A 24,688-nucleotide genomic window follows, 5' to 3' on the forward strand; every position below is an offset into this window, starting at 1 on the left:
TACACCAAGCCACCACTGATTATATTTGATATTCTAATAGTATTATTTTAATATTGTTCTATTTTAAATGTTTTAAACTGGTATAGTATAGAATTTTTCAACCTGTGATTCAATATTATTCCTTACTTATGGAGAGTCTTACATCAAATTAATTTTAATATATATTTGTCCTTTAAAAATTACTGCCAAGTCAGGTGCCAGTGTCTCATGCCTGTAATCCTAGCTACTTCAGAGGTTGAGATTGAGAGGGAGGATCATGATTCAAGGCCAGTCCATGCAGGAAAGTTGCAGGTACCTCTTTTCAGCCAATAGCTTGGCATGATGGTTCTTGCAATTTATCCTAGCTACATAGGAGGCTGAGAGCAGGAGGATTGTAGTTCTAGGTATAGAAACATTTGCAAGACTCTATGTCAACAGAGGAAAGCTGGTCATTGTGGCCTATGCCTTTCATCCCAGCTATCGGGATGTTCAGGGCACTCAGGCAGGAAACAAGACCCTATTTAAAAGATAACCATTGGAAAAAAGGGCTGGAGGTGTAACTCAGCTGTAGTAGACAGATACTTACCTGTCTAGCAAGTTACAAGTTCTGAGTTCAAGCCCAGTATTGGGGGGGGGGGGGAGCAAAAAATACTGAAAATAATATTTTTAAGCCTGAACAAAGAAACTTTTTCTACAAGGAAATATGTAGTCTATGAAAGGTAGAATTATTTTCTGGTTTTGAATATTTTCACAGCTTATAGCTTTCTCAGAGAACTATTTTTCTTTTTTTTAATTTTTGTAGTTGTACAAAAGGGTTGCCATTTAATGAAGCAGTTTATGAGCACAATATAGTATTTCTTTACAAGTTTAGTAACACGTTCTTGTTCTTAAATAGTAAGAAGTTTATAGTTTATGGCTGTATTGTTAATAAATTTTACAAAGCCAAGGCAAAAATACTTGTGTCTTTTTCCATGTTGTATTTTGTTAGTTGAATAGTTTAAAAATAATTCTCATGTTTTTTCTCAGAAAATTTCAAGGCTCCTTTTTTGGGGGAGGGGGGGGCAGTCCTGGGCCTTGGACTTAGGGCCTGAGCACCATCCCTGGCTTCTTCCCGCTCAAAGCTAGCACTCTGCCACCTGAGCCACAGCACCCCTTCTGGCCGTTTTCCATATATGTGGTGCTGGGGAATCAAACCGAGAGCTTCATGTGTACAAGGCTCCTTATTTTAAAATGCGGATTCATGGATCCTGTCTGAGCTCTACTAAGTGACAATAGTATTTTACTCATCCTTTTGGAAGAATGATATCATTTGCGAACAAATGCATGGACTTGGAAAAATTATGTTAAATAAAGTCAGGGCGGGAATGTGACTTAGCTGTACTTAGTACTTGTCTAGCATGCGTGAAGCCCTGGGTTCGATTCCTCAGCACCACATAAAAAGAAAAAGCCGGAAGTGGGGCTGTGGCTCAATTGGTAGTGTTAGCTTTGAGCAAAAGGAAGCCAGGGACAGTGCTCAGGCCCTGATTTCAATCCCCAGGACTGGCAGAAAAAACAAAAACAAAGTAAGTTTCGAAGAGAAAAGGACTTATGTTTTCTCTCATATGTGAAAGTTCAACCTAATTTATAAATATGCAGGTAAACATGGAGGTACATGTACACAAACGTATTAACTGAAATATGGTATGTGCAGGGGAAGAGTCAAACTGAGTACCAGGAAGCTGGTAATCTTGTGGTATGTGTGGACTGGGATAAATGAATGAAAAGAGAGGAGGGGAGGAATGAAGTCATAATAATGTATACCTTATGAAACTAGGAAAATTGATGAGATATGGGTAGGGTTGAGAGAGCTGGGGAAAAGGATGACACTGATCAAGTTGCATTGTACTCAGAAACTAACACGTTGAATTACAACACCTTTGTGCAACTACTTAAAGCTAACAAAAAAATCTTAAAAAAATCTCTGAGCATAAAATCTGGAACACAAATATCTTAATAGGATAACCCTTCCAGCTTCCAATGGTTCTTAGGAACTGTGTTGTAAGAAAGAGCTAGAGAAGAGGAATAATTTTTTTCTGAGTATTTTCCAATTATCTAAGCCCTATATTAGGTACTTAATGTAATTTAATATAATAGCTATTTTTAAGAATCATATTTACCCAGAATACCTCAGTTTATGTAGGGAATACCTTTACTGAGAATTATTTTTTAATCAAAAGTCTACCAGTATGCTTGGTTAAAAGAGACTCTTGTCCTGAAATGTTAAAAATGTGTCCAGACTACACAGTTGTATAACTGAAGAAAATTCTTTCATTCAAACACTCCTATGATACTCACATCTAGGTGACAGAATTAGTCACTTGACAAAAGCCATAATAATTTTGAATATTATCAAGTTACTCATAAAACATCTGTATCTTGTTAAATGGAAGAAAAAGGAATTCAAGCAGGCTCCTGCTTTGCAAATGCATGTAGAAGAAAGGACCAGATGATCATTTTAAAACTTATTCTGTAAGTGAAGTCATTTAAGGCAAACTTTTCCTCTTCCATTGTATTTTCTTCTGAGGGGCTTTGTACCTTTCCAGGCATCACACTCACACATAACACTCACCTGAAGTTTCTCTAAGGTCTGGCATCTCTTAAGTCAGTCAGGAAAAGTGACATAGTAAAGGAAGGTATAATGCTAACTTTTACAATTCTTTCATCCAAAATGGAATAGAGTAAAAACAGCTGTTATTGCAGCTACTTCTAAGAATACTTAGAATTGTTAGGATCAAAAAGAGACAAGAGAAAAGCCAGAGCTCAACACCAACACAGTTTTAGTGAGGAGGAGACTCTATAGCCAGAGCTACAGACGCATTCCTTGATTACATGCTTGGGTATATGTAGTAGGTGTGAAGGAAGGCTAGAGTTGTTGTCAGATTGAAGCTACTACAAAGGTAACTAATGGTGGGACATAAGTAACATGTGCAGAGAGTAATAGCTGTAGGTAAGGAGGAAGCCAGGTGGAGTATCTGCTCAAAGCCCATATTAGTTCATCTGGTCATAGAGAGCAGTTAAGAGGGACTGCTACTAATAGTAGTCAAACACAGTGGTCTGGGGCCTGGAGATGGATGCCTGGCCATTTGGACCTAACAATATTTTTTTACATTTCATAAAAATATGAAAATGTTTCAGCAAGGCATCAATGGCTCCTGACTGTAATCCTAGCTTTATAAGGAACTGATACCTGAGAGTTATGATTTGAAGCCAGCCAGGGCAGGAAAGTGCATGAGACTCATATTTCCAGTTGACCAGCAAAAACCTAAAAGTAGACTTATAGTTCAAATGGTAGATCACCAGCCTTGAGTAAAAAGGACAAGGCCCTAGTTATAGCATGCACAAAAGCATTCATGTGTGCAAGCATACACACACATGCGTGCGCACACACACACACACACACAAAGTGTTTCAATTACATAGGAACATTGGAAATTTAATAATTCTATGAAGTGAGTATTTGAACTAAGCCCCACAGAAGACAGTTGAGTTTTGGAAAGGTTTTAGGGCAATTCAGTTCCAATGGGGAACTTGACTGATCCCAACAGATATTTCACCTCAAGATGATTTGTTTATCTGTACCTTTGATATTATTGTTGATCATCTTTGATCAGTTACAATCACATAAGTGTCCACCTTAAATTCCATAGTTTTTAAATCCACTGTCTACTTTAGATCCACCACTGTACAAGTGAATCCAACCATTTCTCCTTTGTTCCTGTTAGTGTAGACTCACTGTTCTGTGGTGACTTTGTGGTGACATTGTTCTGTAGACTCACTGTACAATGGTGAGAAATTTGAAAAGTTTCTTATTTACCATCAGAGTATCTATCTAGCACTCAAAAAAAATGCCCTTTTGTGTGTAGTACTGGGGATTGAACCCCAGTGCATGCTAGGAAAAGTGAACTACCACCAAGCAGTATCCCCAACCCTTGGGTTTTTGAGAGAAGCCCAGGCTGATCTCAAACTCTGAATTCTTCTGCCTCTACCTCCCTAGTATTGGGATTGCAGGAATATGTTCACAATGCCTAGCAAAACTTAGCCTTTTAGTTAATAGACCTAATTATGAATCCATTCCGTAAAAATCAAGAATAGGATTGGGAATGTAGTTTAACAGTAGAGTGCTCGCCTAGCATGCATGAAGTTCTGGATTCAATTCCTCAGCACCACATAAGTAGAAAAGGCCAGAAGTGGCTCGGTGGCTCAAGTGATAGAGTGCTAGCCTTGAGCAAAAGGAAGCTAGGGATAGTGCTCAGGCCCTGAGTTCAAGCTCCAAAATGGGCAAAAAATAAAGAATAAACATTTACTTCCAAATACTAATATGAAAAGCTAATGAATATGTTTCATCATTTCTAGTATCTTAAAGACTGTTTTTATTAAATGTCATTTTATTTTAATGTTCTTTTACCTGCTTTAGAAATAGTTTATTTAGTTCACTAATTTAGGTCTCCTGATAGAATGCCATTAGAGCAATTTTCTTGTCACTAAAAGAAACGCTTAATATAAATCTGTTGCCCTTTATATTTTCTGACATGTTAGACACTCATTAATGTTGGTTACTTCAGTTGATTTTGAGATTACCAACTCTAGCTGTTGTGTTGTTTGTCGTGTGTGTAGGGGTGGGAGTTGTTTTTAGAAAAATCATTACCAATATACTCTGCAGATTTGCTTTGAAATTGACTCCTTGTTTCTCACAATGAGTGTAGATCATTTGTTTGTAGAATGGAAGCACTTTTGAACTCAATGACAATAAATCAAGGTATTTTATGCAGACATGTGGCTAATCAAAACTCTTCTGTTTTGAAAGAATAGTGTCAACTACTCTGATAAAAAAACTTTTTATTTCCTTTTAGGTACTTTTGTAGCACTCATTATTCTTGCCTTGGGATTTCTGCTCTCAGCCCAGATTTCTCCTCGAGTCACTTTCAAACCTACGGTTCCATCAGGTCAAAATGCTTCTTGTACAAGATACAGGTATGATTTCATTGTGTTCATTCTCTTAGACTAATTCTGATAGTTTTAAATTTGCTTTAACTTTTATAAACTTTGAGAACTAAGTAGGAGCTTGCTAAGTATCTAGGCTTAGGTTGGAAGGAAATGCAATGTAGAAAGGTTGGAGGGATGAAGAGACACCAAAAGGAAAAAGGAAGTAATTAATGATGTAAAAATGACACTGGGGTTTTAATAGGTATTTTGCATGGAATTTGTACAATACCTGTGGTAATAAGGCTACTTTGATGACTGATTCAGAGTTCTTGCTACTTCCTGGTATCTTCTTCAATTTCTTTTTGCAAAGTTTTATCATTTTTCATTGTATAGATGCTTTATCTCTTTGGCTTGATTTATTTATGCATATTTATCTTATTTTTGCATATTTTATTTATATTTTAAATGGAATCTTTATCCTAATTTCAACCTTCATTTTAACTTGTTACTATATAGAAAAGCTGATTTTGTGGGTTTTTTTTTTCTTTTTTAATGTATTTTCTGCTACCTTGTTGAAGTTGCTTATCAGCTCTGAGAGTTCTGAGATGGAGTCTTCTCATTTTTAGGGTCCTTGAGATTTAGGATCATATTGCCAGTAGAAATAGTTGGCTTCCTCCTTTCCTATTTGGATCACATTTATAGCTTTTCCTTGCCTTATCGTTCTGGCTAGGAATTCCAGTACAGTACTGAATAAGAATGGAGAGAAAGGATACTTGTTTCATTCCCAATATTAGAGGAAATGGGTTTCAGTTTTCCACTTAGCATGATGTTGGGCGTAGGTTTCTTTTTTTACTGAATAATTACTTATTTATTGTCAAAGTGATTTACAGAGGGGTTACAGTTTTATACGTAAGGCAGTGGGTACATTTCTTGTACAATTTGTTACCTCCTCCCTCATTTCCCCTCCTCCCCCTCCCCTTTTCCCTTCTCCCCCTATGAGTTGTTCAGTTGCTTTACACCAAATGGTTTTGTTAGTATTGCTTTTGGAGTCGTTTTTCTTTTTATCCTTTGTCTCTCGATTTTGATGTTCCCTTTCCCTTCCCTAGTTCTAATACCAGCATATACAGTATTCGGGTACTCAGATGAGATTACAATGATAGCACAGGGACAACCATAAGCAGGGGATACAAGAGGAGGTTTCTTATATATAGTCTAGCTATATATTCCTATTCCTAGCCTTCTCCAGAGCTTTTATCATATTATACCATATGTACACTTGCACACACATATGTACACATGTACACACACACACCATCAAAGTTACCAGACAGTTTAACAAAATGAATGTTATGAAGCTGAAATATGTTTTATCAAAGGACATGCGCTTAAGGAGAGGAGAGCAGACAAGCAGAAGAATGGTGGCTGGTAAGAATAGTCATAATACTCACTATACATATGTGAAAATGGAACTAGGATACTTGAGGCCATGTCTAGAAATAGAGATAGATGGGAAGTATAGGATAGCATTCATCAAGATACATTTTACACATAAATGGACTTTTTGTAACTATTTGAAGATAATGAAAAATAAGATTAAAAGGATGTAAAAAATTAGGGAGGATGTTAGACCTATTTTGGTGATGTTACTTTGGCAATTAAAATTGAAGATTATGAGTTAGTAACAGAGTTGGGTACCCATGGCTCGTACCTGCAATCCTAGCTATTCAGGATGCTGAGATCTGAGAAATGTGGTATGAACTCAGCCCAGGCAGGAAAGTCTGTGAGACGCTTATCTCCATTTAACTACCAAAAATCTGGAAGTCGAGCTGTGGCTCAAGTGGTAGAGTGCTAATCATGAGCAAAAGTAACATGGCTCCACATTAAGGAGAGAAAAATAAGTCCCTGGTTATTAACTGTGGACATTTGGATGAGGAACCAGCTAGCCCTAGCCTGTAGCTTGGAAATTAAATGGCATACTGAATCTTATATGTCCATGAAACAACTTGGGTGGTGTCGTTACATCATGGAGATTCAGAAATTCTTGCCTGTAATTGGATGAGAGTTCTGGAGTGGAAAATGAAAGTTCTGGGCATCCTTTGTAATTCCACCAGTAGTTCAGTTTCACTAATAAGATGCACAGTACTTCTCCATTCTTCATTTTGTATTCAACTATTCATGAGGGAAGGTGTTTAATATAGAGTAAATGAAGCTTTTCATCCTACAATTAAAGAAGCACAAATCCAGATAAGCTATGCTATTTTCTTAAGTCACACTGGCCGAGTGCTTACTCTTCAGGTTTCTCTTCTCTACTCCCACATTATGCATCCTCTCTAAGCTCATATAACTTCTATAAGACTTTGTTACTCTAAAACCAAACACGTATCATCTTTCCTTTTGCTTCCTTTCAGACCTTGCACTTGCCTGTGACCAGGGAGGCAGTTTGCTAGTTAAGAGGACTAGCGAAAACTAAGTGGACTAGGAGGTAGTTTTACTACTTTAATAATGGCTAGAACCTAGTACAGTGGTTCATGTCTATAATCTAAGATATTTGAGAAGCAAAGGTAGGAAGATCAACCTGGTACAAAGTTTGTGACACTATCTCAAGAAACAAAGTGACAACAGAAAGGCACAGTGTAGCTCAAGTAGTAGCAAGCACAGGTCCTGGTTCAGTCCCCATAACTGAAAAAAAGGTGAAGGAAGAGTGCAATGTGTTTTGCTCTCTGTAGTTTATATTAATTTTAGGCCCCTTTTTATTTTAACTTTTTGTTATTATAAAGGTGATGCACAGTTCTATAAGTCTAGTAAAGTATACTTTTCTTTTTGGACAATGACTTCTGTTCCCTTGCTCTCTCCCCATTTTTCCCTCCAATTCCGACCCACAAGTTGAATAGCTCATTTTCAACATAATGTCTACTGAGTACCTGAGGCCCTTCTTGAGTAGAAACTTCCCCTAGAAAGTTTACCTCTAAGCCAGACACTGGCAGCTCACACCTGTAATCCTAGCTACTCAGGAAGCTGAGAGCTGAGGATCAGGGTTTGAAGCTAGTCTGGGCAGACAATTCCAAGAGGATCATAGCTCCAGTGATCCAGCAAAAATCTGGAAGTGAGAAAATGACTCACAGGTAGAGTACTAGCCTTGAGTAGCAAGCTAAGCAAAAGCAATAGGCCCCTGAATTCAAACCCCAGTACTGGCTTAAGTGAGCATGCGTGCACTTGCATGCGTGCATGTGCACACACACACACAAACAGTGACATCTTTTCTTTATTACACTGTCCTTACTTCTCCTTCCCAGCTTGTATCATTTATCACATATCCTTGATGTGCAACTACACAAACATAAAACTTTAATGCAGTTTAGAAATGTGCAAAAAAAAATTTAGCCGTTATATTTTGGCAATTTTGACATGTAGTATGTTTATTTTCAGTAATTCTTAACAATTTGAAAAATATAATACCATACTATGAATTAAATTTTCTCATTTTTGTAATATTTTACTTAGTCCTTAAAATTAGCCAATTTTAATTTTAAGCCTGCAGATACTAATATGTTTTCAAGTTAAACTGATTAAAAATATGTGTTAACTATTATGTAAACCCACTTGAGATAAAGATAAATATATATAAATTAGTTGAGAAGGGAAACAAAAATTGAAGAAGAAAGCCAACATAATCTTTCTAAGCAATGTTATCTCCAAATAAGTATTATGTAGACACAGACACACATGTATATGTTTGTATAAGTGTGTGAGCACATATATATGTATATACACATAGTAAATGAGAGTATAGGTCAAAGATAGGCTGTATAGGAGACTCACAACATAACACACCAAACTTTCATAAACCATGACAACTTTGAATGTCATCTTGGACTACACAAAAATGTCAAGGGGGAATAGGATGAAAATGACATAACTAAAGTTATGAGTTCTTTTTTATAATTTATAGAAGTTGTAGGGATTGGTCCTGCCTGCTTAGCACACTCCATTTTAGAAAATGATGAGCTACAGAGTAGGGAGTTGATTAGAAAAAGGGCAATGAGTGAGGAAGGGAGATAAGAACCTAATAGTTAGGTAGACACCAGTGGGTCAAACCCATAATCTAGCTATTCAGGAGGCTGAGATCTGAGGATCAAGGATTGAAGCCAGCCCAGACAGAAAAGTCTCATATGAGAGACTCATCTCCAGTTGACTACCAAAAAAATTGAAGTGGAGGTATAGCTCAAGTGGTAACATTCAAGCCCTGAGATAAAAACCTGTACAAGTGTACAAGGCCCTAAGTTAGAGCCCCAATGCAGGCACACCAAGAAAGAAAAACAAAAATCCCTAGTAGCCAAGGCAAGGTGTGCAGTCTTGCTTGTAGCGATGGAGAGAAACTTATGAGATAGTTTATAAGGGCTAGACAAGAACAAATGCTTTGTAAACAGCACAGTCCTTGAGGTGAGAGGATTCTTGGGTCTGAAATCTCACTATAGTCTATTTCTTAGGAATGTTATTTCAGGGCTATAAAGCTGATGACCCATTACCATACTTTCCAGTTAAATCAGAAATTTCTACTTTTTCTGACATGTATTTTTACATGAAATGTCCTTTTCATTGTTTTTGAACTCAAAAGACATTTGAGCAAAGGTCTTCTGAACTGGCTCTGTTAGGTCTGAAGTAACACAAAAAGGTTAAATAAAATGTAGCTCAGATAATTCATTGGACCTTTATGTACCATTCTGGAACTCTAGTTATTGCAGTGGGTTTTGACTGTCATTACAAGTAAGTCCACTTAAAATAGCACCACCATTTTGTTTTGGATAAACACATAGCCCCCAAATGACACACTGGAGTAATGACTGCCTCTTTGACAAATGGTTAGGAAATGTATATAACTTCGTGTAAGACTGATGCTACACCCCTGTCCTTCACTGTGCAAGTAACTCAGAATGGACCGAGTTCTCAACTTAAAGCTTGGAATGGAAGACCATGAAAGAAATGTATAACCCAGGGAAGATCATTTAAGAGATAGTGATAGGTGATGCCTTGCAGTATAGGACTCTTAATTGCTCATAAAATAAGAGCAAGGATTGAAAACAGGATCCTGTCAATGAAACGCTTCTGTGCAGCAAAGGAAGTAATCACCAGAATCAAGATATAACCTACAGAATGGGAGAACGTCTTTGCCAGATATTCATTTGATAAAGGGTTAATATTCAGAAGACATAAAGAACTCCAAAAATTTAAAGAACAAATAATCCAAATACTAAATGTTCAAATAAGTTGAACAAACAGTTCTTAGTAAAAGAAGTCCAAATGACCATAAAGAAATGGTCATTATCTTTAACCATAAAGAAGACAAAGATCAGTACTAAATGAAGCCAGGTTCTAGTGACTCATGCCTGTAACCCTGAAGATCACAGTTCAAAGCCTTCCCAGGCAGGAAAGTCCATGAAATTCTCATCTCCAGTTAACCACCAGAAAACTAGAAATGGATCTGTGGCTAAAAGTGGTAGAGCACTAGCCTTGAGCAAAAGAGCTAAGTGACAGCACTGAGGCATGAGTTCAAGCCTCATGATTGACCAAAACAAACTACTAAATGAATCAAGTGATGGTAGGTCACACCTAGGGTCCTACTAAGGCAGCTGAGATCTAAAGATTAAAGTTCAAAACCAGCTTGGGCAGAGAAATCTAAGAGGCTCCTATCTCCTATAACTTATGTGGTGGAGTGCCAATAGCAAGTGAAAAAGCACCACTGGCTCAACTCAGGAGGCTGAAAATCTGGAAGATTGTGATTTAAAGCCATCACAAGAGAAAGTCCTTGAGACACCATCTCTAAAATAACCATTAAAAGAGAGGACTAGAGTTGTGGCTCAAGTAGCAGCATTCAAAGAAAGCAAGCTCATAACTTTGAGTTCAAACCCTAGTACTGGCAAAAAAAAACCACCAAAAATCGTAAACCTAAATATCGAGATTCCATCTCAGAATAGCTGTTGTCATCAAGAAAACAACAAATGTTAGGAAGGATATGAGGAAAATGAAACCACTGTTGTAGGAATGTGAAATTAGTCCAGCTATTGTGGAAGTCAGTAGGGAGGCTCCTTAAATACCTAATATTAACATTCACTCCTAGACATATAACCCAAGGAATTGTAGGTCATCATATAATAGACAGCAAGCAGCACACTCATATTTATAGCAGTACTATTCACAATAACTAAGCTGTGGAACCGATCTAGGTGTTCAGTCAACAGATGAGTAGGTAAAAAAAAAGGTCACTTACACATACTTAGTCATAAAGAAGAATGAAATTATATCCTATGTCCTAGAACCAGACTGAGAAAGACCAGTACTACATATTGTTTTCATATGTGGAATCTATACCTAGAAAAGAATGACACAAGTGTAAATCAAGGGACTGTTTAACAGTGAGGGAGGGGCAAAGTGATGAGAGGGTGAATATGATCAAAGTAAAGAGGAGGAAAATTGATCAAAGTATATTATATGCACATGTGGAAATATTACAATGAAATCCACTTATGCAGTTAATATGTGTTAAGAAAAAAGAACAAGGAACCTAGGTTTTGAAAATACATATAGTTATAGTGTATTTTTATAATCAAAACATTTTTGATAATTGCTGTCAGTCAGGGTATATTGAGAATTTATTTTTTAGCCTGAGTCTTCAAGAAGCTCATACTTGTAAGGGAGAAAAATGAAAATAAATCATTGTAAAGCATTGGTGAAGGAGTTATCAGAGTGGGTCCCTGTGTGGTTTACTACTGCTAAATCCATCACACACATGAGGATTCTGAACATCCACATAATGCTAGTCCTCTTTACAGACTGGTGTTTTAAATGTATGAGAAATGCATAGCAATACAGGGAAAATTACATTAAAACATGAGTTTTGAGATGCTGCAGATGGAACCTGGGGCCTCAAGCATGCTAGCTAAGTATTCTGCCATTATGCTACATCATCACCCCCCTCCCATTATTTCATTTTGAGATAGTATCTTGCTAGTTGACCACGCTTGCTTCAGTTAATTACTGTCTTTCTACCTCAGCATCTGGAGTGGCTGAAATTATAAGCATGTGTCCCCACAACTGGTTGAAAATACTTTTTTTTGTAAAGTTTATCTTTAAGTAGTTGTACAAAGGAGTTGCCATTTAGCAAACATGACCCCTTTCAGCATTCTCACCCATCTCTCCCAAACCACCCTTTCCCTCAATTTTCTTAATTTTGTAGGCTACACATTGTATTCTTGATTGCATTCTCCTCTTTATTCATCTGCCTCTCTCCCCTTGGCCCCTCCCCACCCCTTTCAAAGTACAGTTTCCTGGTGTTTATTTTGCTGAACTTTGATTGTGCGTTTCTAAGGAATTAACCTGTTTGAGTTCTCCTTTGAATCTACTGTATTTCACCTAATACATTTGTTTATACTTGCATACCACCCCATGGATTTACTTAACTGTTAAACTAATTCTAGCTTGTACATATAAGGGAAAACATACAACTGTTTTAAAATACTTCAAAAAGTAAACTAGTTATATCCAAATGTATTTACTTCTTTATTAACATATATAACAAATTTAGCTGAAAGTCTAATACCATAGTTTTAAAACTCATTGTATGTTGTCTCAAGCCTGTAGTCCCAGCTACTTGAGAGACACAGATGGACTCTTGTGTCAAGACGAGCACAGCCATAAAAGTTCATGACACTCCATCTCAGTCAATGGCTGGTTCACATAGGAAGCACAGTGCCTGGACAAGGGACATGAACTTGTCATCCCCAGAGACACCAGAAAACACAAGTAGTATGATCACAGCCCAGGCGTGGGGCTTGCCCAGACATCAAGGAGACCCTACATCTAAAATAACCATCATATAAAAGGATTGGAATATGTATCAAGTATTAATTAGAGTGCCCCTTTGCAAGCTTGAGCCCCTGAGTTCAATTTCTTCTGCCACCAGAAATAAAATAGAGCCCAGTGCCAGCTAGTGTTATCTAGCTACTGAGGAAACTGACAGCTGAGGATCATAGTTCAAAGCCAGCCTAGGTGGTAAAGTCCATGATTATCTTATTCTCAATGAATTGCCAAAAAAGGAAAAACTGGAAGTGGAGCCATGACTCAAGTGGTAGAACATTAGCCTTGAGTATAAGCTCATGGACAGCATCCAGGGCCTGAGTTCAACCCTCAAGACCAGTGCACATGCACACACACACACACAGACACACACACACACACACACACACACTCACACATTAGAAAACAATAGAATAGAAATACCCATTGGAAATGTAAATGCTAGTTGAAGAGTTCTATATGTTTCATTATGGAAAGTGAAGATATTTGATTTCTATTGTTTCTATTAGTTTATTTTCTAATTTCATTATTGAAGGAAATGCTCAATTTAAATTAAAGTTAATGAAATATACATGCCATTTTTGTTCTTCAGTTTGTGGGTTCCATGTTAAAGTACTCTCACAAGGGTGAGCTTGATGTATTTTTCCTGGATAGAAGTTTCTGAGGATGAGAAGGGAAGAAACCCCAGAGCATGAAAGCACCTATCTTCTCCAGGAAGTGCAGTTTGGTGCTACTAAGGGACAGGGACAGGTCAGGGGATGAGACTGAAGGAATGACAAGACTTCGCTACTAAGCTAGGACTTGGGTAGGATGGATAAACCATTCAACCGCATTTAGCGAGGGATAAAATAATACTAGAGCTTTAGAAAGGGTTTCCTACATGATGCTGGAGTATGGATTGAAAATGAGTCTATAGTTACTCTAAGAGTGATAAACAGGATGAAACATTGGTTTAAGGCCAACGACAAAGATCTGCAGGGAAGATAGTCGGCCAATTCAGTTTCACAGATACCCATGGGTTTACCTGATCCCTGCTGATATTCCTAAAAGTATCCATGAACCATAATGTTTTGGTTTTTTTTAATGGTCATGGTTCTTGGTAATTAAGGCATCCGTTAACATTTTTTTTTTTGGCTCTTTTACATTGCCTTTAAATCTTCATAGAAGGAAAACACTAATATGATCCAATTTTATGGAGAATGCACATTTATATAACTTGCCTAGTTATGTATAATTCACATAATGTAACTATAACTCACACAGACCCTGATTTCTGTCCACCTCCCTTCTTTAGTAAAGCTAACAGCCTTTCTCTGAATCTGTGTCAGGGATACTCTGATTCTACAAGGATTATAAAGCGATGGCTTATATCAGTTGCCCAAGAAGCAAAAAGGAAGTTTTAAGTTCTACAGCTTGAAGCTCCAGGCACTTAAGCATTTTTATTTTTAATGAAACTCTCACCTGAAAACCAATTACCAAATGATGAAAATCACTGAAACTAGAGACACCATAATGATCTATCTACATGCAGCATGCCATTTAATTAAACTAACTTTAGAGCTCTTTCAGCATTTTCTATAGCCAAAATTCATTATGTAATGGAGATGCAGTTCTGTGCTTATACATAGATTCATAAATAGATACTCTTTTATCCTTTAAAGATAGAACTCTTTAAAATTACTTTCAATCACTTTACCTTCTAAGTAACTTAAATTCTGGCAAAGTGAGAGATACCTTGATTAGACACTATTAGAACCTTTTTTCTTCCAAGGGCCCTATGGCTATTTATAATGTCATTCACAGACATGTAAAATTATCAATACAGGCAGGTGGACATGGTCAGTCGAGGAGACACATACCTGTTTAATGAATTTATGGGATGAATGTTCCCCACAGGGCCTTGAATAAAGCTCTTAGAGCTTTGCAGGAGAATCATTAATGAAAGAAATTGATCACATTTAGAAGTCCCTATGTTTGTCCCTATTTTTGACTGCCTTTATTTTCCCAGGATTACTTTTGATCCTTTTTAAATGGAAATGTTATAGGTTTGGGGACATAGATGCCACACTAGTTTAGCTTTCTGCTTGTAGGGCTGGTGTTGTTTGTTTTCCAAACTGTTTGTTCTGTCCAGAACCCCCATAGCAAAAGTACAGAAGACACAGTGGGTGTTTCCTGTGACTCATCACAGGTCAATCAATGGAAGCACACATAGGCAGCTGCTTCAATGAGCAAAGCATTCTTGCCTTTTTCCTTCCCTCCTAGAAAACATCAATTGTTAGCCAGTGGGCACCCACTTTGATCAACATCTAATACAAAAGTCCCTATATTATCTAAAGCAACACTAACATTTTGAGTAAGCCAGTAATTTCTGGACACAGATTTTTCACAGCAATTTTGTAATCACTTTAATGTTTTATTTGATAGCACATGTAGATTTCAGATTTGCAATGGATTATAGTCACATATGTCTGTGTAGTAATGTTAGCCCATAAAGATTAACTTGGCCAGAGTCTCCCACAATAATACCAGAAAATAGTCATTTTTATTTTTCCTCTATGGACTTTGTAATGGTGAAAATACCAGCTCATGTGACTGAATGTGTGATCTAGAGACTACTGTTAAGGAACCTCATTAATTCACAACAGCTTGGTATCCATAAGTATTGGATGCCTCTCCCCTACTCAAACTCATAGGCCATTGTAGTCCTTTCTACATCATGCTTTCTCCTATACTGAAAACCAATTCATAATGTTTTCCAACATTCCATAGGTAAGGGATGACTGCATTAGAGATATGTAAGGCCTTGTTCTCATTTTCAGAGAAATTTGCTTATAAACTGCCTGCTATCTATCTATCAATCTATATGTATGTATATATATATACATATCTGTGCATATATAGATGAACAAACTTTTAAATTTTTATTTATTCTGCATTGATTAGATTTAACCAATTCCATGCTAAGTCTGTGCTTTACCACTCATTCTACAGCCCAGTCTTAGTGATATTAGTTTCTGTGTACACGTACATGTAAAAATATATGCACTAAACAGGAATATCACATGTAAATAGTCCTTTCATCCCATTTTGTAATAATGCAGTCTATATATTAACATAAGATTAACATATTCTTTTTGATTCTATATGCGTGTGTGTGTGTATTTACTACTGCTTGAACTCAAGGCGTCTCACCCTCACTTGGCTTTTTCTTTCTTTTTTTTTTTTTGGCCAGTCCTGGGCCTTGGACTCCGGGCCTGAGCACTATCCCTGGCTTCTCCCCACTCAAGGCTAGCACTCTGCTACCTGAGCCACAGCGCCCCTTCTGACCGTTTTCCATATATGTGGTGCTGGGGAATCGAACCGAGAGCCTCATGTGTAGGAGGCAAGCACTCTTGCCACTAGGCCATATTCCCAGCCCCCTCACTTGGCTTTTTCACTCAAGGCTGGCCCTCTACCACTTGAGCTACTTGAGCTGCTGGTTAATTGGAAATAATAGTTCCTCAGATTTGCCTACCTGGGCCATCTTAAACCTCAATCCTCAGATCTCAGCCTCCTAGGTGTCTTAAGTTTACAAATGTGACCCACTAGTGCCAGCTCCTTTTGACTCTAGAGCTATGGAAACAGATGATTTTGTCATTTTGTAAGATAAATTTTGAAAGCTTATTTTAAATTCTGCAGGAGTGCTTGGTTGGTGATTCAAAGCTCATCATACCTTAAATATTCCATATTATGGTAGCTAGTGACACAAATCTAGCTTCATTCCTTGCTTTTCACTTGACACATCTGGCATGACTAGTGGTTTTCTACAGGTACACCTGTATGTGGAGTTAACAGTCATCCAAAAAACCAGCTACTCCCTGGTGTTTAGCACTGATGATTAAGCCTATGGTGTAGAACTGTCATCTTAGGATAGATTTCTTGGTAATGATACTGAACACAAGGACCAACCTGAAGATAGATTAATAGCCTATCTAACTTTTTTGACAAATGAAAAGAACACTGCTATTTTTTGTAACTATCAATATAACAAATAAAATTATTGCCAGTAATTGAGTTGAGAGGTAGAACTTGCTTTTACATTCTCAGTTTTCTTTTAGCCTATTCTGATTTTTTAATAGTATAACTCCATGGTCATTCATTTTCTAAAAAGCAGAAATAAAAGTTATTTCCTAGAGAGAACTTAGTAACATTTTTCTCCTCCATCCATTGTGGAATCAAATAGAATATTTGCTTTTCATATTTAATTGATTGGTATTTGTATAAATTTGACCTGGTAAGGGCCTAAATAGTTAGCTGATTCTGATTTTTTATCATTCTAAGCTTAATAATGTTATGAATGGCAGTAAAATGGTTACTTGCCTCCCAAAAACCAAATCCCAACTTTCGTGATCAAGATAGGCAGAAATCATTCATATGTGTTATACATTTTCATGTGGTACTAGGGACATAAATACATGATTTTTAAAATTCTATTTTGTTGGTGGTGGTGGTTGTGAGGCATGAACTCAGGGCCTGCATGTCCCAGAGCTCTTTTGCTCAAAGCTAGTGCTCTACCACTTTGAACACAGCTCCAAATCCTGTTTTCTAGTGGTTAATTAGAGAGTCTCATGGACTTTCCTGCCTGGGCTGTCTTTGAACCACAGTCATCAGATCTCAGCCTTCTGAGTAGCTAACATTACAGGCCTCAGCCACCCCCGCCCAGCTTTATAAATGCTTCACAAATAGCATGTACTAATGTTGACAAAGTTATAGTTCATTGCTAACTTGACTTTCTCTTTTCATATTACATTTGCATGGTAAGTTTGCTCTTAGGATTTGAAACTCCAAAGCAATCAACATGGTCTTTCCTTTGTATGTTACATGATAGGGTCATAGCTCAGTTCAACTTGAAAGAAGAATCACAAAATAGGCTAGTGCTCTGCTTTTTTGAAAATTTAATCTCTAGAGGATGCCCTATTAATACTTAGATTACAAGTAATTTATCAATGCAATAGAGGAAATTGGTATATTTAAAAATATTCATATAATTATATATTAAAAGTAATATCTTTTTAATGACCATAATTAATTTATTGATCAGTCCATTGACTCCTGGATTATTCTGGAAGCTCCCCCTAGCTGAACATGCTGCACGTTGATTGGAGCTAGCAAAGGCAAAGCACAAATATGACATCTGTGAGTTTGGCTCTTGTCAGAAATAGGCGAAATCTTTAAAGCCTTTTATTTGTGTTTTGAATCCATACATAAGACTCATATTTTTAGAGACATATTGAGATTAGAAGAAAAGTTAGTATTTCCAAATACAGTTTAAAGCAAACAAAAATAGTTCTAAATATTTATAAAATGAGTAGTTATCAGTTAGGACTCTCATTAAGTTTTTTGTGTATTTTCAAGGAAAAATGTAGAATGACATGGGAGCCCAAAGATCTTAATCTGCAGGGTTAAAGTAAAACACTATGCACCACTAACAAAAACTGAAAAAAAATAGTGCAAGTCTGGGATAATATTTTTAAAATATCAGTAGGGCTTTGACCTCTTGTAGTTGGGTGGAGGGAAGGGGAAAGTAGTCATATACTTCCAAAATTAACTTACTCTTTTTGACATTTGCTGATTTTACAGTGTTAAAAGACAAAAGCCACAAATTGAACAAATACTAGAAAAGGCTAAGAAATTTACACATAAATGAAATTCAATGAACATTAATCTCTGAGCCTCTAAGAGAGACTTGGGAGATAATCTTTACAGAGAAAAATCAGAGTAAAAGAACTGGTAGCTCTATTTTTTTTTAAAAAAAGGAAGAAGCTTATCTGTTCTGGTAGCCTACAAGGAAGACTCACAGAGGAGCGATTCACTTTCTTTTTTTTTTTTTTTTCTTATTTATTGTCAAAGTGATGTACAGAGAGGTTAGTTTCATATGTTAGGCATTGGATACATTTCTTGTACTGTTTGTTACCTCCTCCCTCATTCCCCCCTCCCTCCTCCCCTTTTCCCTCTCCCCACATGACTTATTTAGTTGGTTTACACCGAACAGTTTTGCAAGTATTGCTTTTGTAGTCATTTTTCTTTTTATCCTGTGTCTCGCGATTTTGGTATTCCCTTTCACTTTCCTAGTTCTAATACCAGTATATTCAGTTTCCAATGTACTCAGATAAAATACAGTGATAGTACAGGTAAAACCACAGGAAGGGGATCTAAAAAGATCAACAATAGAAGCTACGGTTTCACATGGCATGTTGAAAATAATTACAACAGTGATATATCACTCGATTCCATAACATGGAGTTGATTTCACTTAGCATTATATTATGCATTCATAGGGGCATAGCTATTAGGCTCCTGTGATCCTCTGCTGTGACTAGCCTAAACCTGTGCTAATTATTCCCTATGAGGGAGACCATAGAGTCCATGTTTCTTTGGGTCTGGCTCACTTCACTTAGTATAATTTTTTCCAAGTCCTTCCATTTCCTTACGAGTAGGACAATGCCATTCTTTCTGATAGAGGTATAAAATTCTATTGTGTATATGTACCACATTTTCCTGATCCATTCGTCTACTGAGGGGCATCTGGGTTGGTTCCATATTTTACCTATGTCAAGTTGTGCTGTGATGAACATTGTTGTGCTGGTGGCTTTAGTGTGTTCTTGTTTGTGGTCTTTTGGGTAGATGCCCAAAAGTGGAGCTGCTGGGTCATAGGGGAGTTCTATGTTTAGTGTTATGAGGAATCTCCATACCGCTTGCCAGAGTGGCACTAGTTTACATTCCCACTAACAGTGAAGTAGGGTTATTAGTTTTCTTGATATAGGACATTCTTAGTTGGGTGAGATGGAATCTCAATGTTGTTTTGATTTGCATTTCTTTTATGGCCAGTGATGTACAGCACTTTTTCATATGTCTCTTGGCCATTCTCATTTCCTCATCAGAGAAATCTCTTTTTAAGTCTTTAGCCCACTTTTTGAGGGGGCTGTTGGTTCTTTGCGGTTTTGTTTTGGAGGAATGTAATTTTTTTAGTTCTGCATATATTTTAGATATGAGGCCTTTGTCCGTTGTATGGCCGGTAAAGATCTTTTCCCAATCTGTGGGCTTTCTGTTTATCTTGCGAGCTATGTCCTTTGCCCTGCAGAAGCTCTGCAGTTTGATGCAGTCCCATTTGTCCATCCTTTCTTTGATTTGTAGCATTTCTGGGTCTTTGTTAAGGAAGTTCCGTCCTGTGCCAAGGAGCCCAAGTGTTTCTCCTACTCCTTCCTTTAGTATTTTCAGGGTATCTTTTAATTTCGAGGTTTTTGATCCATTTGGAATTGATTTTGGTGCAGGGTGATACATAAGGATCTAGTTTTAGTTTGTTGCATGTGTTGAACCAGTTTTGCCAGCACCAATTGTTAAAGAGGCTGTCTTTCTTCCATCCTGTTTTTTTAGCTCCTTTATCAAAGATTAAGTGGGCATAGTTCTGTGGGTTCATTTCTGGGTCTTCAATTCTGTTCCATTGGTCTTCAGGCCTGTTCCAGTGCCAATACCAAGCTGTTTTTATTACTATAGCTTTATAATACAGCTTGAAGTTGGGTATTGTAATTCCTCCAGCACTGTTCTTTCTGCTTAGGATTGTTTTTGCTATTCGGGGTCTTTTATTGTTCCATGCGATTCACTTTCTTAATCAGAGAGGCACTGAGTTAAGATGCATACAGTCTGGAGCAAATCAGGAAAACAGATTCACAAAACCTTGTAACCCTGACATGCTGGAGGAGTCCTTGGCCCTGTCAGTCTTGAGCTTTCATTGCCTAGATGAGAGGCAGCCTCTGGGCTTGGTAGTCCAGAAGTTCTCCAGTGGGTGAGATGAATGGAATGAGACATTAACTCTGATACTTTCAAGCCACCTGTGCTAATGTCCAAGTAACACAATGGAGCCAGCATGCTTGCTAAATACTTTGTTCACGCCTGGACATTGGAACACATTGGAAAATCAACATTACCATTTTTCAGTCAGATGTACACAGAGGCCATTAGGCCATTTCGTTGAGCACACATTAAAGAACACATGTTGGCTCTTTAAGAACACAAGGCATGTGAAAACCACCTCTCATCAGAAGTAGGCAATGTATTTTACAGGTGTTTTATTTGCATTTTTGAACCCATACATAAGCCTCTTATCTTTGGAGATATGTTAAGATTTCAATAGAACTTCATATTTGAGAGCATAGTTAAAAATGAGAAATATTAAGCGTTTGTAAAATTAGCCAGGAGCTGGTAGCGCATGCATGTATTCCGAACTACTCAGGAAACTGAGACTTTGAACATCATAGTTTGAACCCAGTCTGGACAGATAAATTCGTGAACTTTTATCTCCAAGTAACCAGTGAAATGCCAGGTGGAGATGTGGTTCAAGTGATAGAGTGCCAGTGTAAAAGAAATCTAAAGAAGAGCTAGAAATCCCCAGTGCCAGCACCAACAAGAAACGGCATTTGTAAAATTACTACTGTCAATTAGGAATTGGTTTAGGTATCATATGAGAGAAATCGTTAAAGTAACAGTGGCTTAAGTGAGGAAAATGTTTCCCTCTCTCCATGCACAATAAATTTGAAGAGCGAGAAGTTTAAGACCACTGTGCCACACGTAGTGTCATCAGGGGTTCAAGCTTCTAGCTTGCTGTCCCCATACAAATGTCCTTCATGAATTTAACACACAGTCTAGGATAGCCACAGAAGCTCCACCATCATGTCTGAAAAACAAGCTGGGAGAGATTATAGAAAGAGCAGCACTTCCTAACAGAACTAGGTCCCACGCAGTGCTCCTCACAGGGCCACATGTATTTGTAATAGGGTCTGGGAAATGTATTCTTTTATTTAGGAGTGAGAGTTGGTCCTATAATGAGCCCAATTAAGAATCAGAATTCTCTCTAACAATGGAAAAAATGAATTCATACAGGGAGGAAATCTATTTTTTTTTTTTTTTGCCAGTCCTGGGGCTTGGACTCAGGGCTTGAGCATTTTCCCTGGCTTATTTTTGCTCAAGACTAGCACTCTACCACTTGAGCCATAGCACCACTTCCAGCTTTTTCTGTATATGTGGTGCTGAGGGATGGAACCCAGGGCTTCATGTATACGAGGTGAGCACTTTACCACTAGGCCATATTCCCAACCCCAAAATCTACTAATTTTATAGGATAGTTATGTGTGGTTCTGCTTAGTAAGAAGAGACTAATCTCCCTGTTATCATTCCACATGCCTTCACTTTATCATTGGTAGAAGTCAAAAGGTCACCTTTGCAGGTGGCAAGTAATGTCGCTGCCTTAAATATTTTACCTCCAGCTTGGTAAAGGAAAAACATTAAAATATCTTTCTTTTGCCCTACTGCCTAGTCCTTTAAATATCTTTCTTTTGCCCTACTGCCTAGTCCTTTAAAACCAGTGAAAACATCTGCCTTTCATTGTGATTTTCCAAACTGGTGATTGGAAGGAATGAGTGAATCATTTGCTCACTTGTTCAGAAGAACCATCCTGGAAGCTACCACTTATTATGCAGATAACATTGTGCTAATAACTTTACTGAACTTTAATGGAGTCTCTCTTTAGTCTTTCATCAAGACTGAGGTAGATTTTCTCATTTCCCTCACTGTAAAAATGACTCCAGAAGCCAGGTGCTAGTGACTCATGCCTGACATCCTACTACTCAAGAGGCTTAGATCCAAAGATCATGGTTAAAAGCCAGCCAGTGTATACAGACAAATCTGTGAAATGCTCCAATTAACCAGTAAAAAGCCAGAGGTAGAAGTGTGGCTCAAGTAGTAAAGCAAGCACCAGTCCTGAATGAAAAAGCTAAGGAACAGTGCCTAGACCCTGAGTCCAAGATCCAGTACTTATACTGAATACACACACACACACACACACACACACACACACACACACACACACGACTTTAGGGTCTAAAGAAGCTCATTGAATTTAGATCACATGCATTGGCCTATTTTAGAATTGACTCATCTGTCTTTCTCCAGAACCCAGCTCTTATTCATTGTCCCCTATTCCTGTTGTTGTTGTTGTTGTTGTTGTTCTTGAGACTTGAACTCCACCTGGGACTTGCCCTGAGTTTTTTTGCTCAAGGTTAGTACTCTACTACTTTTGGCTACAGCACCAGTTCAAGTCTTCTGGTGGTTAATTGGAGATAAGAGTCTCCTGGAGTTTCCTGCTTGGGCTGGCTTCAAATGGTTATCCTCAGTTCTCAGCCTCCTGAGTAGCTAGGATTACAGCTGTGAGCTACGAGTGCCCAACATAGAGTAAAGCTGTGAAAGCAGGGAGATTGAAGACTCCATCGATCCAGACAGGTACCTAAAGAGGAGTCATCACCCCAATCTTTTTTTTTTTTCTTTTTTGGTCAGTTATAGGGCTTGCTTGAGGTCAGGACTTGGACTCTGCCCCTAAGCTCCTCTACTTTGAGCCACAGCACCACTTCTAGTTTTCTGATGGTTAATTGGATATAGGAATTTCATGAGGACTTTTCAGCCTTGGGTAGCTTCAATCCATGATGCTCAGATCTCAGCCTTCTGAGTAGTTAAGATGTGTGGTGTGAGCCACTGGCACACGGTTCCCACTATTTATAAATATTAACACATGCAGTAATTTTCCTACTGTCAGGAGAGGTATCGTGTGGAGTAGACTGTTATTCCCATCAAGGACCAGTGAATCTACAGATACCTACTTTAGTATTCCATTCGTTCATTGAACTAATTTTTTTTCTCACATTGGGTGGGGGGAGACTTATGATCACTGTGAAACTTTTTGAGTTTTGTTAATTTTGTTCATCTATTTTCATTTGCCTATATTCATTTCAGAATATTCTTTCTCCTCTGTTGTAAGGAGCATGACGTGGACATCTTTAATCCAAAAGTATTGTGTAAGCCAAAGTAAAATCATTTCAGAATTTAGAATATTCTCCTCTTTGAGTTCTCCTGAGAGCGCAGTTATCTGATTCACATGGCTTTGAATATAAGTATCTCTTCTAAGTTGAATTGTTATTACTATGCTTTGCTTTGTTTATTTCGGGTAGTTGTTTTTCTTTTTTTAATTTTAATTTTAATTTTTTTAATTTTTATTGTCAAACAGATGCACAGAGAGTTTACAGTTTCATACATTAGGCATTGGATACATTTATTCTACTGTTTGTTATCTCCTCCTTCATTGCCCCCTCCCCGCTCCCCCTTTCCCTTTCCCCACCATGAGTCGTTCACTTCATTTGCACCAAACAGTTTTGTAAGTATTGCTTTTGTAGTCGTTTGCCATTTTTACCCTGTGTCTCTCGATTTTGGTATTCCCTTTCAGTTTCCTAGTTCTAATACCTGTATACACGGTTTCCACTGTAATCAGATAAGATACAGAGATAGTACAGGTACACCACAGGAAGGGGATACAAGAAGATCATCAATAATAGAAGCTACAGTTTCACATAGCACATTGAAAGTAGTTACAACAGTGATATAACAATTGTTTCCATAACATGGAGTTTATTTCACTTAGCATCATCTTTTGTGTTCATAAGGGTATAGCTATTGGGCTCTTGTGATCCTCTGCTGTGACTAGCCTAAACCTGTGCCAGTTATTCCCTATGAGGGAGACCATAGAATCCATGTTTCTTTGGGTCTGGCTCACTTCACTTAGTATAATTTTTTCCAAGTCCTTCCATTTCCTTACGAGTAGGGCAATGCCATTCTTTCTGATACAGGCATAAAATTATATTGTGTATATGTACCATATTTTCCTGATCCATTCGTCTACTGAGGGGCATCTGGGTTGGTTCCATATTTTAGCTATGACAAATTGTGCTGTGATGAACATTGTTGTGCTGGTGGCTTTAGTGTGTTCTTGTTTGTGGTCTTTTGGGTAGATGCCCAAAAGTGGGGCTGCTGGGTCATA

At 37.7% G+C, this 24,688-nt stretch overlaps 1 protein-coding gene across 2 annotated transcripts in view; it reads left to right on the forward strand.

Moving 5' to 3' along the window:
* Positions 1 to 24,688, forward strand: part of Slc2a13 (solute carrier family 2 member 13) — a 336,909-nt gene that overhangs the window by 228,277 nt on the left and 83,944 nt on the right. Inside the window, exon 6 of one of the 2 annotated variants that reach the window (XM_048366433.1) lies at positions 4,869 to 4,989. The exons of the other annotated variant lie outside the window; for it this stretch is intronic. Coding sequence (XP_048222390.1) covers positions 4,869 to 4,989 — 121 coding nt within the window. The remainder of the gene's footprint in view (positions 1 to 4,868; positions 4,990 to 24,688) is intronic. 2 annotated transcript variants of the gene reach the window in all.

Source organism: Perognathus longimembris, chromosome 1, assembly GCF_023159225.1.
Source record: "Perognathus longimembris pacificus isolate PPM17 chromosome 1, ASM2315922v1, whole genome shotgun sequence".
Classification (NCBI taxonomy): Eukaryota; Metazoa; Chordata; class Mammalia; order Rodentia; family Heteromyidae; genus Perognathus; species Perognathus longimembris.